General features: G+C 47.2%; 1 protein-coding gene across 1 annotated transcript in view; it reads right to left on the reverse strand.

Moving 5' to 3' along the window:
- LOC120928778 (zinc finger protein 268-like) overlaps window positions 1–14188 on the reverse strand; it is a gene marked incomplete at its 5' end in the record, with an annotated part of 84552 nt that extends 70364 nt beyond the window's left edge. Inside the window, one exon of the mRNA XM_040339768.1 lies at window positions 13465–14188. Coding sequence (XP_040195702.1) covers window positions 13465–14188 — 724 coding nt within the window. The remainder of the gene's footprint in view (window positions 1–13464) is intronic.
- Between the last annotated feature and the right edge of the window lie 903 nt (window positions 14189–15091).

Consider the following 15091-nt stretch of genomic DNA (forward strand, 5'->3'; position numbering starts at 1 on the left):
TAGTGCTCCCACTCCGTGGCCAGATCCGCATCCTCCGGCAGCAGGGTCAGCCAGAACGGGTTTAACCGCCATGTGGGCGGTGGGTGGGTCCGGGGCAGCGATAATTTCGTCCAGCATGGGCAGTGGTCGGAGAGGGACCGGGGAGAAAATCCTGTCTCTCTAACCCTGGGGAGAAGCGTTTTAGACACTAGGACCAGGTCTATGCGGGACATTGAGTGGTGCGAGGCCGAGAAACATGTGTATGCCCGCTCTGCGGGGTGCCCATGTCTCCACACATCTACTAAGTTAAAATCCGCGAGAAGCCTCGCGAATCTCGTGGGACGCGGCCTAGCGGGTTCAGCCTGATCTTTGACCAACCTATCCAGGGAGGGATCTAGTACTGTATTAAAGTCACCCAGCCAGATTGCCGGCGTATCAGGGTGCAGGGCCATAAAGTCGAATCCGGTGACCACTACGGTGGACTGAAACGGGGGTGGGACATAAAATGCCATAAGGAGGACCGGATCCCCATGTAATTTAGCTTTCAAAAAGACATACCTGCCCTGTGGGTCTATCACTGAATCCTGGAGTTCAAAGTGTGCCGTCTTGGCAATTAGTATAGAGACTCCTCTGGAGTGGGAGGTGTATACTGAGTGATAGCCCCAGCCCACCCACGGCCGCCTGAGCGTCCGCAGGGCCAGGCCTTCCGCGTGTGTCTCCACAAGGACCACAACATCCGCCCTTAGTTTTTTGAGTAGCGCAAATACTGCAGAGCGTTTAATCGGGTCCCTTAGACCGCGAACATTCCAGGTTAACAGCTTCAACGTGGCCATGGGACATACCAGGGGAGGTAGAGAACTCCAGGATTCAGACTATTTTTAGGTACATACCACATTTCCCCCTGACCGCTATCTTGTACACTTCCATACATCCTCAATAACACGATAATACATCTTCTATATGCATTTTGCTCAAACAGAACCCATATCAAAATAAAAACATCAGTAACCCAGCACCTTAACACCCCTCCCTCCCCCCACCCTGCCCTGCACTTTCCCCAACTGGTGCGGGCTTGAACCCTCAACTGCCAACGTGGCAAAAACAGCACCCAATGCATCGTATAGATGAACATTCTAACTAGCCAGGATATCCACTGGGAGACTACCAGCACAGTCCCGGATAGTATCCGGCCAGGCCACCAAGGGTGGGACCGCGCATCAGCAGTTCCCCAGGATTGATGGTGGGTTGCTGCAAGTGGGGCGGAATACCGCTGTGCGCTCGGGCACGGTGTAGGACCTGGCTCGCTTCCCATTGCGTGCCCTAGGCAGTGCGCCTCCCTCCGCCGGAGAAGGGAGATTGGAAAAAAAGGGCAAAAGAAAAGAAAAAAAAGTTTAAAAAAGATTTAGAAACAGTGAAAACGTAAATCCGCTTAGCGTGCAGACTTTCCTGTAAGTCAGACAACATTCTCAAAAGACCAGTGTCTGGGGGTGCAAGGCAATTGTTCAGGTAGGCATCCCCCCTGTTTCCCCCCCGGCCCGTCAGGGGAGGCCCGGGCGTAAGTGAGCAATGTCAGGATGCAGTTCGGGCCCCTCTGTATCCCACAGGGGGGGGGGGAAGGGCCCCAGGCCGAAGGCAGCCAGGGGGGTAGGAGGTGTTGTAGCCTGGCACCCCGCAGGGGAACAGCAGGGGAAAGGGTGAGGGGGGAGATCCCCCATACATTAGTACAACTGGGAGTAGTAAGATCCCTGCGGGGGTAACCATTAGGATACTTCTGGGCCATGGCGCCACTGTAAGTAGTGCAGCGGGGGACTGGGGAAGCTGTGTACTTATCTGCGTCTGTCCTGCCGCTCCAACCAGGTCAGCACCTCTTCTGGATCCTCGAAGAAGTGTGCACGATCCTCTCCTTCCACGCGAAGACGGGCCGGGAACAGCATGGCGTATTTAATATGCTTGACTCGCAATCGTCGCTTGGCTTCCATGAAAGTCTTCCTCCTGCGCTGGACCTCAGCCGAGAAGTCCGGGAACGCAGCCACCATCTTGTTGTCGAAGGGGATATTACCCCTCTCCCTGCTCAACCGGAGGATGGCGTCCCTGTCCCTATAATTTAGGAACTTTGCGATGAGCGTGCGGGGGGGAGCTCCGGGTGGTGGCTGTCTGCCTGGCATGCGGTGCGCTCGTTCCACAGCGAACATGGGGGAGAAGGCCTCTCTGCCATAGGCGTCCCTGAGCAGCTTCTCCAGAAAGTCCTGAGGGTCTCTCCCCTCCACCCCCTCCGGGAGGCCGACGAACCTTAAGTTACACCTACGGCTTCTGTTCTCGAGGTAGTCTTGCTTCTCAAGGAGCTGGTTAATCTGTAGCTGCATGGCTTCAGAGGATTGCTGGATGGGGGGGAGGGAATCCTCCACGGCGCCAAGTCTCACCTCCGCCTCAGACACCCTCTCTCTCAGCCTCTGCATATCCTGACGTACCAGTGAAATGTCCACTTTTACCTCCTCTATCTTCGCCGTGAGGGTGGTCTGGCAGGCCGCCACGGCTTCTTGGCAGGAGGTGATAGCTACCAGTACCTTTGCGATGTCTGCGCTGACTGTGGCCTCCTCCGTCCTCGTGGCACCGCCATCTTGCGCTGGGGGGTCCTTCTCCTGACGGAGATATTGGTCGATTTTCGGACCTGCCGATTTGCTCGTTTTCGGTGGGGCCATGGTAACCGAGGTGTCCGGGGTCTGCTGTGAGGTTTTAGTGAGGAAAGTCTCGGGTAGGAGTGCAGGATAGAGCGGAAAGGATAAACGGCCGGCGGAGCTCAGCAGACTAGCGTCCTATCCCATGTCGCTCCAGGCCACGCCCCCCCCCCCACAATTTATTTTTAACATTCTGTCACCTGTGTAGTACAGCATCATCATATAACTGGTGTGGCCGCAATCATGGACACTGATTGGTGACAGTATGTAAAATATATTCATATATATAAATTTTTTATATATTGTAACCAGAGCAATACGATGGTACCATAGTAAAACTGTACTGCCGCGTGTAACGGCTACCCACTGGTAGTGAGGGGTATCGGCCGTTGGAGACGTCCTTTTCCCTGGCAAGCTGCGATATGCAGGTACCGCCGGTATATCCCATGGAACGCCCTTCCAAGAAACGAGACGTGCTACGTTTGGAGGGTCAAGCAGACTGACTTTATTTGGCATATTTCACCTGCTTATATCTGGTTACAACTGTTACAAGAACAATGACAGTTTCCGCCCTCCCCTTTTCCCAGTAGGGGGCTTCAACACAGACCCCCTGAAACAATGACATCTCCTTGAATTAATCACTTGGCCAGTTTCTAGACTCTTCGGCACCTCACCCCACTTAACATTTCCTGGCCAGGCACATAGAATTCAATTAACCTTTAAAACAATTATCACTCACACATAATCCCCATCAGCATACACCTCACAGGGGGCTGTTTACCTGCACACAAAAGAAGAGTTCATTATCTATGCGAAGAGTACATTAGCATTCCAGCAATGAAAGAGACTTGTCCAGTTAACCCTTTGAGCTCAGAATACAATCTGGTACCTTCACTTGTGACAAGCCATGCAGTTCCTTGTAGTCCCCCTGCACGAAGATTATAACTGTCTCGGCAGCATGCCTGTGTCCGTTACACTACTCCCCCTTTGTGGAACACTCCGGCAGACCCGGATTGATCCTTTTCGGATCAACTTGGGGATGTCCGGTCTGCTGTTAGGGTAAAAGTTCCGTTTGCCTGGACAGTCCGTCGGCCTTCCCATTGGCTTACCATGTCGGTAGCTGATGGTGACGGTGAAGAATAGAATTCAATTCTGGAACAGTCACTTGCTTTGCTCTCTCAATGGCTCCCAAAACCTGTTGCTGATGCTCTTGGGACAGATACGGCACCACCTGGATGCAAATCCCATTTAATCTTTTGACAATTTCCGCCTGTTTGTGCATTTCAATGTTCAAGCCACGGGACATCTCATAATACGTGACATAGTGTCGTTGCATCTCTGATTTCTCACTGGCCAACTTGTCACATTCCCATTTTAGACTGTGATATTGTGCCGGATCTACAGTACAGGTCGGGGAAGGTAGTCTTACCCGGTTCTCAGCAGCAAGCGGGTTGATTCCAGCAACGCGGGTGGTCACGGGACAAGCAGCAGCAGGTGTAGGTAAATAAGCCGAAGTCAGAGGGCCAATGTCGTTGCCCAGCACCACCTCGGCAGGTAGGTTGTCCATGATACCAACTGTGGTCTTTCCTGACCCGGCTCCCCAGTCTAAGTGCACCCGGGTGGTGGGTACGTGAAATACAGCACCCCCTGCGACCCGGACGGCAACTGTGCGAGTGGACACGTTCTCTGGCTTTACCAGATGTTTTTGAATCAGAGTGATAGTAGTCCCGGAATCTCTTAAGCCTTGTGCTACTTGTCCATTCACTCGTACCTCCTGACGGTGATGCTGACGGTTATCCGGAGAGGCCGCTTGTATTGGGTCTGCCTCATACCAAATTCCCAGACATTCCTCAGGGCCCCCCTCGGTCTCCAGGCAGTGGGCCGCAGAGGGACGTGATGGAGTGACCTCTGTGTTAGGTTCTGTGCGTCTCCAATTGTTATTTGTAGCTCTCAAAGGGCAATAACGAGCAATATGTCCCGTGTCGCTGCAGTGATGGCACGTCACCCTAGGCGAATCCCGGGGGTAGTTGCTAGGCCCCTGAGGACGTGGTGGGACTGGAGCCCGAAACTCTGGGCGTGGGGTGACGGTTGGAGTACGCGGTTCTACCTTATGAGCCAGCCGTGTAGTACCCTGGCTTACTTTCCTTGTTTCCGTGTACTCATCTGCTAGCCGAGCCGCCTCGTTTAAGTTAGCGGGCCGGCGATCTCGTACCCAGTCTTGTATGTCTGCGGCCAGGTCTTGGAAGAAATGTTCCATTAGGAACAGCTGCAATACTTCCTCCCCGGTGTTGGCCTTGCACCCTTGGACCCAAAGCGATGCCACCCTTTGTAACTGGTTGGCCCATTCCATGTGGGAGTCCACAGCCATCTTCTTGGACTCCCGGAAGCGCTGGCGGTAGGCTTCTGGCGTTACGGCATATCGGGTTAGCAGCGCCTTTTTAACTTGCTGGTATTGTAAAATATCCTCTGGAGTGAGAGCCCGAAAGGCTTCATTGGCTTTGCCCGACAATTTCCCCGACAAAATAGTGACCCATTGGTCTGGTGGGACCTGGTGTAGTGAGCACTGCCTCTCAAAGTCCGCCAAATATCCATCGATTTCCTCCTCACTTTCTACAAAAGCTTTGAATGCAGTGAACGGTATTTTCTTTCCTGTAGCAGCAGGTGGGGGGGTAGGAACTGCAGGTGTAATGGGCTGTCTCGCTCTTACCAGTTCCAGTTCTTGTCCCCTCTTCGTTTGTATTTCTTCCCTTGCTTCCCGGAACAGCTGGTTGATTAGTTCCACGGACGTTTCTGGATACAAGGATAATCTCCGCTGTACAATCCCAGTAATTACATCTTCTTTGCTAACCGGTGCAAGGGGCTCCGTTCCTTCCATGGATCCATCCATTTCGTCCAGCTCCAGCAGGTCAGCTATCAGCTCCCTCCGTGGTCTGTTGCTGGCGCTCCTACCACGAATCTCCAATAGATCTTTCAGTGTGGATCTTTTCAGCCTGGCGTACTGCGACTCCATTCAGCACTTGCTCTTTGGATAAAAGGACCATCCCACTGCTACCAACCAATGTAACGGCTACCCACTGGTAGTGAGGGGTATCGGCCGTTGGAGACGTCCTTTTCCCTGGCAAGCTGCGATATGCAGGTACCGCCGGTATATCCCATGGAACGCCCTTCCAAGAAACGAGACGTGCTACGTTTGGAGGGTCAAGCAGACTGACTTTATTTGGCATATTTCACCTGCTTATATCTGGTTACAACTGTTACAAGAACAATGACAGTTTCCGCCCTCCCCTTTTCCCAGTAGGGGGCTTCAACACAGACCCCCTGAAACAATGACATCTCCTTGAATTAATCACTTGGCCAGTTTCTAGACTCTTCGGCACCTCACCCCACTTAACATTTCCTGGCCAGGCACATAGAATTCAATTAACCTTTAAAACAATTATCACTCACACATAATCCCCATCAGCATACACCTCACAGGGGGCTGTTTACCTGCACACAAAAGAAGAGTTCATTATCTATGCGAAGAGTACATTAGCATTCCAGCAATGAAAGAGACTTGTCCAGTTAACCCTTTGAGCTCAGAATACAATCTGGTACCTTCACTTGTGACAAGCCATGCAGTTCCTTGTAGTCCCCATGCACGAAGATTATAACTGTCTCGGCAGCATGCCTGTGTCCGTTACACCGCGTACACACAACCATTGTGAGAAAAATGCAATTTTTAACATTGGCCATTAAAAATGATCGTGTGTGGGCTCCAGAGCATTTTCATGTCGTGAAAAACGGTCATGTGTAGGCTTTAACGACGGGGAAAAAAACGTGCATGCTCAGAAGCAAGTTATGAGAAGGGAAATTTGCATAATCAAGCCCAAAGGGTGGCGCCATTCGAATTGCACTTCCCCTTTATAGTGCCGCCGTACGTGTTGAGCATTTTTTTTTGGCGATCGTGTGTATGCAAGGCAGGCTTGACAAGAATCACGTTGAGAAAAACGTTTTTTTTTTCCCATGACATTAAAAACGGTCGTGTGTCCGCGGCATACTACTCCGGAAAGGCAATCAGATTTTTTTTACATGCTTTTTTAAATCGCTGTTATAAGCAGCCAGTGAAGTCCATTCATTCAGTGTGTACCATTGTGATTAGCTGTGATTGGCCACAGATAATCACATGGTGCAGATGGGCTTTGATTGGCCCTGTCTGCACCATGTGATCACTGTAACCAATCACAGAGTAAACACAACGGGGCAGATCCACGTACCTTCGCGTAAGATTCCGCCGGGCGCAGCGTATCTAAGATACACTACGCCACCGTAACTTTTTTTTCGAATCCTCAAAGAAATTGCGCCGTAAGTTACGACGGCATAGTGTATCTTTGGCGGCGTAAGGACGCGGGATTCAAATGGATGTAATGGGGGCGTGTTTTATGTAAATACATCGTGACCCGACGTAAACGACGTTTTTTTTAAACTGCGCATGTGTTGTCCGTGGGGGTATCCCAGTGCGCATGCTCGAAATTAAACCGGAACAAGCCAATGCTCACAACGGTGACGTCATTCTACACAAATCCCTATTCGCGAACGACTTACGCAAACAACGTAAAAAAATCAAAATGCGAGACGGGAACGCCAGCCATACTTAACATTGAGTACGCCACCATATAGCAGCTTTAACTATACGCCGGAAAAAGCCGAACGCAAACGACGTAAAAAAAATGCGACGGACGGACGTACGTTCGTGGATCGCCGTAACTAGCTAATTTGCATACTGGACGCGAAATTCAAACGGAAACGCCACCTAGCGGCCGCCGAAAAATTGCATCTAAGATCCGATGGCGTACTAAGACGTACGCCTGTCGGATCTAGCCGAGATGCCGTCGATACAAAACAAAGATATGACGCGCAAAATTTGAAATTACGCGGCATATCAAGAGATACGCCGGCGTAATACTTTTGTGGATCTGCCCCAATGAATGGAAGCAATTGTCATGTGAATTGTGTACAATAGTCATGTGATCCGTTTTGATTGGTCACAGCGATCACATGGTACCAGTAGCGGGCCGGTGCACTGATCACTCGTACGACATCCACCCAGAAAGAGAGAACTACTGCTTGGAAATTATTTTACTATAGTGACCAAGGCTCTCCAGCTGAAACGCGTCAGTTTTTTGTTGTCCTATGTGGCAATAATACATTTTTTCTCATGGATCAGAGTTTCCGGCTATTTTGTCTACCTATTTGGGTGTTTGGAGGACACCGTAGCCTGAGCACCCACCTGTGGACTCCGCCCTGCCTGCTGGTATTCCCCTGTTCAGAGCGCTGCACCTTTCTGTTTGAACATCATAATTTTAGTAAAGATTGGAAAGGAAGAGGATAAAACAAGCATGTTTACTAAGTTTACTGAGTTCTGGCCAAACATTGGCTGTTCGATGTTCAAATTTGCAGAGTGTTTGCCCCACTGAACACCCTTCAATGCACTACACAGCCCAATCACTGAGCAGTAAAAGCTGCTTGTTAAGGAGCGGGGCTAGGAAGCCGGCCGTGGCACCCCTAACAACCAATGAGTCATCAGCTGTCAACGGGCTTCCCCGCTAACAGCTGAATAAAAAAACATTTACAGTTAAAAAAAACAATGTGGGGATCCCCCCAATCCATGCCATACCCTTACCCGAGCATGGAAGATCATGAAATGAGGGGGGAGGTAAGTAAGCGCCCCCCTCCTGAACCATACCAGGCCACATGCCCGCAACATGGGGTTGCTCTGCCCCCCCCCCCCACCCCAAAGCACCTTGTCCCCATGTTAATGGGGACAAGAGTCTCTTCCCCACAACCCTGGGCTGTTTTTGTGGGATCTGCACGCAGGGGGGCTTATCAGAATCTGGAAGCTCCCTTTAAGAAGAGGCCCCCAGATCCCGCCTCTCCCTATGTGAATGAGTATGGGGCAAATAGTAACTCCACCCACTCACCCCAAAAAAAGTAATAAAAACAGAAACAGATTTTGACAATTCCTTTATTAACCACTTAAGCCCCGGGTCTGTTTTTCAGACTCAGTGTTTACAAGTTAAAAACAAGTTTCTTGCTAGAAAACCCCCAAACATTGAACAGTTTTTTTCTAACACGCTAGACAATAAAATGGCGGTCATTGCATTACTTTTTGTTGCACCGTATTTGAACAGCGGTCTTACAAGCGCACTTTTTGGGAAAAAAATCACTTTTTTTATTAAAAAAAAAACAAGACAACAGTAAAGTTAGCCCAATTTTTTTTTATTTAGTGAAAGATAATGTTATGCCGAAAAAAATGATACCCAACATGTCACGCTTCAAAATTGCGCTCCACTCGTGGAACGGAGTCAAACATTTACCCTTAAAAATCATCATAGGCGACGTTGAAAAAAATTGTACAGTTGGCATGTTTTGAGTTACAAGCCTCGTACACACAACTGGAAAACTGCCAGGAGAGCATTTGGCCGGGAATCCCGGCTGTGTGTATGCTTCCTCGCAGTTTCCCCGACAGGAAAACTGCCCGGGAAAAATGGAGAACCTGCTCTCTATTTTCCCGTCGGCATTCCCGGCGGAGTGTTTCCTGCTGAGAAAACCGATTGTCTGCATGCTTACCTTTTGGAGGTAAACCCGCGCATGCTCGATAAGACTTTGACGCATGCGCGGTAGCATACAGGGTTCGTGTGGGGTGTAGCAAGATGGTGGCGACAGCATTGAATGTGACGAGCGCCGGCTCGTCGTAGTCAATGACATCACTGCGTTGTAAACAGCCCTTGTAATAGAAAAAAGCATGACAGGTCCTCTTAAATAAGATCAGCGGGGTCAAAAAGACATCACATCTCATATTTAGACTAAAATGCAGTAAAAAAATGTTTTTCGTCATTGACAAAAATAAAATGGCGTTAAGACGTATGGGAGGAAGTGATGTTTTGACGTCGCTTCCGTCCTGCTATGGTATGGAGATGGCTGGGGGCCATCTTGCCCTCACTCGTATTCCATACCCAGCCACAGATAGGACCCGATCGCCTCCGCCACTACCGACGGCCCCGGTAAGAGGCGGAGGGCGCGGGAGAGCGGCGGGACGGTGATCTTGTGGCAAATACGTCACAGAGACCAATATTATCGTTTCACACATCTGATCTGTGCCATAATAATACCTAATGATTAAGCACAGATCAGATGTGTGAAACGCGTCAACGTGACTAACACCTGGTGTCCCTGGTGTGTTTTGACCGTCTGCAATTAAAGGCACTTTTTGGAAACTTTGGATGTGCAGACATTTTTTTCTCAAGTTAATCACTTCCTAGGATACACAGTTAACCCCTGTATCACCCCCTAGTGTTTCACCCCCTCCCCTGCCAGTGACATTTACACAGTAATCAGTGCATTTTTATAGTACTGGTCGCTGTATAAATGACAATGGTCCCAAAAATTTGTCAAAAGTGTCTGATGTGTCCACCATAATGTCGCAATCCCGATAAAAAAGAAAAAATTGCTGACTACCGCCACTACTAGTAAAAAAATCTATAAATAAAAACGCCATATATCTTTCCCCTATTTTCTAGATGCTATAACTTTCGTGCAGGGTTTTTATTATAGCAAAAAGTACAAAATATTTTGGCCCTGATTCACGTAGATCGGCGTATCTTTGTGCGGGCGTAATGTATCCTATTTACGTTATGCCTCCGCAACTTAGACGGGCAAGTGCTGTATTCTCAAAGCACTTGCTCCATAAGTTGCGGCGGCGTAGCGTAAATAGGCCGGCATAAGCCCGCCTAATTCAAATGTGGAACAGGGGGGCGTTTTTTAAGTAAATAACTTGTGACCCGACGTGATTGACGTTTTTCCCGAACGACGCATGCGCCGTCCGTGGAATATCCCAGTGTGCATTGCTCCAAAGTACGCCGCAAGGACGTATTGGTTTTGACGTGGACGTAAATTACGTCCAGCCCTATTCACGGACGACTTACGCAAACAATGTAAAATTTTCAAATTTCGACGTGGGAACGGCGGCCATACTTAACATTACTAGTCCAGCTATTTGATGGAATAACTATATGCCTGAAAACGCCATACGTAAATGGCATAAAACAATATAAAAAAGCCGCGCCAAAATGTCAAAACAAATATCTATGTAACATTTAGACAGTCCACAGATGATATAAATGGTAGTGGATTTTCAACTAATCATCCAGCAAAAACAGAATCAGTATATTGATCAGAGGCTGATTTGCATGTAGAAACATTAGCTTGTCCAATTTTCAATGCACCTGGTGACATGCATACAATCTGTGTAATCCCACCACCAGAGATGTATATCAGCTTACCAGATGGCAAGCCTTTAGTGCAATTGGCTATAACCCAGCCACGGCCTTTGAATCCCCTGGGCTAAGATGCTCCAAGATTCCCAGTCAAATAGCAGCCTTGGTATGGAAAGTGATGAGTGTTTGCAGTTTGGGATGCAAACACAACCCGTCAGTAAAACGACAATCGTAACCCAATCCGGTTCACATGCAGGCAGGAAGACAGAAAAGGACGCAATAGCGTGATACCGTAGGTATAACAGATTTATTAAAAACAGTAGTGTACTTACACTTAGGCAGTTTCAAAACAGCGTGTAAAAAGTAAAAAGCCGGCCGGCTTGAGGAGCCCTCCTCCTAGGCATGGTGACGTCACTGACGCTGCCTCCAGACGCGTTTCGTCCTATTGGACGTTCTCAATGGGGGTAGGGCTAGCAACAGTGAGGCACCATATATAGCGGCCACTCAATGCAAAGGGTGGTCCATAGAAACAGACCCCGCCATCTTTATTGAGGGAAAAACTTGCCCATACAACCGCGCATGGCTAGCGCGGCCAGGGAAAAGAGTACAAGGCATTCACCATCGTTTTTATAACGAGGATGGAGCTTCGTTCTCTATAGATTGATAACAAAAATATAAAACTGTGTAGTGCTTGTACATAAAATCCTAAAACAAACAGGAGAACCGAGGGAAAATCTATATGTCCGGCACAGGACAGAGATCCCCTTGGCTCAGTGTGGCCATCTTGTGGATTAAGTTAAAATCTCTTTTTATAAGAGGTAAAGTCATTCATAACATTACAAGGCTAAGAGGAATCAAAGCCTCCAACCTAACAAACGGATTTTTTGGGATCTATCCAACATATCCAAAAAAGAGGTTATTAGACTCCTATATATTATTTAATAAAGTGCTAATCAATAATTAATTATTTAATCTTATTGACTGAGTGGTATAAGGCTTTATAGTGTGCTAAAAGCCAATAAAGGAAGGAAAATAAAACAAACAGGTCACAGGGTCCATTATAGTACACACCCTGTGATTGGTGCAATCAATGGATCCCTAATGACTCTTAGATTTAAATTTTAACGTAAATATAACGTAAATAAAATTATTCTTTTTTCAGTGTTTATTCTATTTAATTTAATTATGTAAAAGTGAATAGATGTGTTCAGTGTGAAAATAATCTTATACATATATATTAAGTTCACCCCCAGGTTTATCGAAAAACCCAAGGGGGAAGGGCCAAAAAGGCCAAAAAAGTGCTCAATATGACTGAATTCATTTTATGTGAAATATTTTATGTGAAATATTTTTTGTGAAATATTTTGAGGCTATAGTTCAATCTTCATAAAAAGTTCTTTATAAAAATCCTATAAGGATATGTATAAGATTATTTTCACACTGAACACATCTATTCACTTTTACATAATTAAATTAAATAGAATAAACACTGAAAAAAGAATAATTTTATTTACGTTATATTTACGTTAAAATTTAAATCTAAGAGTCATTAGGGATCCATTGATTGCACCAATCACAGGGTGTGTACTATAATGGACCCTGTGACCTGTTTGTTTTATTTTCCTTCCTTTATTGGCTTTTAGCACACTATAAAGCCTTATACCACTCAGTCAATAAGATTAAATAATTAATTATTGATTAGCACTTTATTAAATAATATATAGGAGTCTAATAACCTCTTTTTTGGATATGTTGGATAGATCCCAAAAAATCCTTTTGTTAGGTTGGAGGCTTTGATTCCTCTTAGCCTTGTAATGTTATGAATGACTTTACCTCTTATAAAAAGAGATTTTAACTTAATCCACAAGAGCCAAGGGGATCTCTGTCCTGTGCCGGACATATAGATTTTCCCTCGGTTCTCCTGTTTGTTTTAGGATTTTATGTACAAGCACTACACTGTTTTATATTTTTGTTATCAATCTATAGAGAACGAAGCTCCATCCTCGTTATAAAAACGATGGTGAATGCCTTGTACTCTTTTCCCTGGCCGCGCTAGCCATGCGCGGTTGTATGGGCAAGTTTTTCCCTCAATAAAGATGGCGGGGTCTGTTTCTATGGACCACCCTTTGAATTGAGTGGCCGCTATATATGGTGCCTCACTGTTGCTAGCCCTACCCCCATTGAGAACGTCCAATAGGACGAAACGCGTCTGGAGGCAGCGTCAGTGACGTCACCACGCCTAGGAGGAGGGCTCCTCAAGCCGGCCGGCTTTTTACTTTTTACACGCTGTTTTGAAACTGCCTAAGTGTAAGTACACTACTGTTTTTAATAAATCTGTTATACCTACGGTATCACGCTATTGCGTCCTTTTCTATCTTTTCACTTGTTTCCTACCTTGTGGGAGGACATTGGGTCTGTGAAACTAATGGGACACCGGCAACTCGTTAATTATCCCCCCTTCTTCCACAGTTTCCTATATGCAGCTGAAGCTTGTGAAACCTCTGGTGATAGATTTACAGTTAATGGCGGACTAAAGCTGTCACATTTAGAACATTAAAATGGCTTCTCTCCAGTGTGAATCTTCTGGTGTCTGATAAGGACTGACTTCACTGTAAAAGCTTTGCCACGTTCAGAACACTGGTATTTCTTCTCTCCCATATGAATCATTGTGTGTACAATAAGATAATGCATTGTTATAAAACGTTTCCCACATTCAGAACAATGATATGGCTTCTCTCCAGTGTGAACCCTCTGGTGTATGGTAAGATATGTTTTAGTTGTAAAAGCTTTGCCACATTCAGAACATGGATATGGCTTCTCTCCCGTATGAATCCTTGTGTGTACAATAAGATAATGCATTGTTTTAAAACATTTGCCACATTCAGAACAATGATACGGCTTCTCTCCAGTGTGAACTCTCTGGTGTATGACAAGCTCTCCTTTAGTTTTAAAAGCTTTGTCACATTCAGAACATGGATATGGATTCTCTCCAGTGTGAACCTTCTTGTGTATGATAAGGTCTCTTTTAGTTTTAAAAGCTTTGCCACATTCAGAACAATGATATGGCTTCTCTCCAGTGTGAACCCTCTGGTGCATGATAAGCTCTATCTTAGTTTTAAAAGCTTTGCCACATTCAGAACATGGATATGGCTTCTCTCCAGTGTGAATGCTCTGGTGTCTGATAAGGTGTTCCCTCTCTGTAAAAGCTTTGCCACATTCAGAACATGGATATGGCTTCTCTCCAGTGTGAATCCTCTGGTGTCTGATAAGATGTGACTTAGGCCGAGTACACACGACCAAACATGTACGATGAAACCGGCCCGCCGGACCGTTTTCACCGTACATGTCTGGCCGGGGACTTCTGTACGATGGCTGTACTAACCATCGTACAGAAGTCCGCGCGTAAACAATACGCGGGGCGTGGCCGCGACGATGACGCAGCGATGACTCGGCGACGTGGGCGGGCCTGCCACTTAAATGCTTCCACGCATGCGTCAAAGTCATTCGACGCATGCGAGGGACGGCGGGCGCTCGGAAATGTACGGTAGGTCTGTACAGACGACCGTACATGTCCGAGCGGGCAGGATTCCAGCGGACTGTTTTAAAACAAGTCCAGGAATATTTGCCCGCTGGGAAAAGGCCCGGCGGGCAAATGTTTGCTGGAATCCTGCACGCTCGGGCCTACACACGACCGAACATGTCTGCTGAAACTGGTCCACAGACCAGTTTCAGCAGACATGTTTGGTCGTGTGTACGGGGCCTTAGATGCAAAAACGTTGCCACATTCAGAACACTGATATGGCTTCTCTCCAGTGTGAACCTTCTGGTGTGAGATACGTTTTGCCTCCATTGTAAATCTTTATCACATTCCAAACAAGAAATATCTTCTGAAATGACTTCTCTTATGTTTACATGGGTTGGACTTTACTGTAAAGCCATTGTCACTTCCAGAACACTGAAATGACTTCTCTCCTGTTGTCCTTTGAGGATGGATCAATGATGAAGAGGATCCAAAACACTTATGACTTTTAGAACAAGGATATGTCTTGTGTCCTGTGTGAATCCTCCAGTGAATTGTGATAAAGGCTTTCAGTCAATTAGGACATCCATATGGCTCATTTCCCATGTGACTTTGTTGTATTAACCACTTAAGGACCGCCTCCTGCACATATACGTCGGCAG

Source organism: Rana temporaria, chromosome 2, assembly GCF_905171775.1.
Source record: "Rana temporaria chromosome 2, aRanTem1.1, whole genome shotgun sequence".
Lineage (NCBI taxonomy): Eukaryota > Metazoa > Chordata > Amphibia > Anura > Ranidae > Rana > Rana temporaria.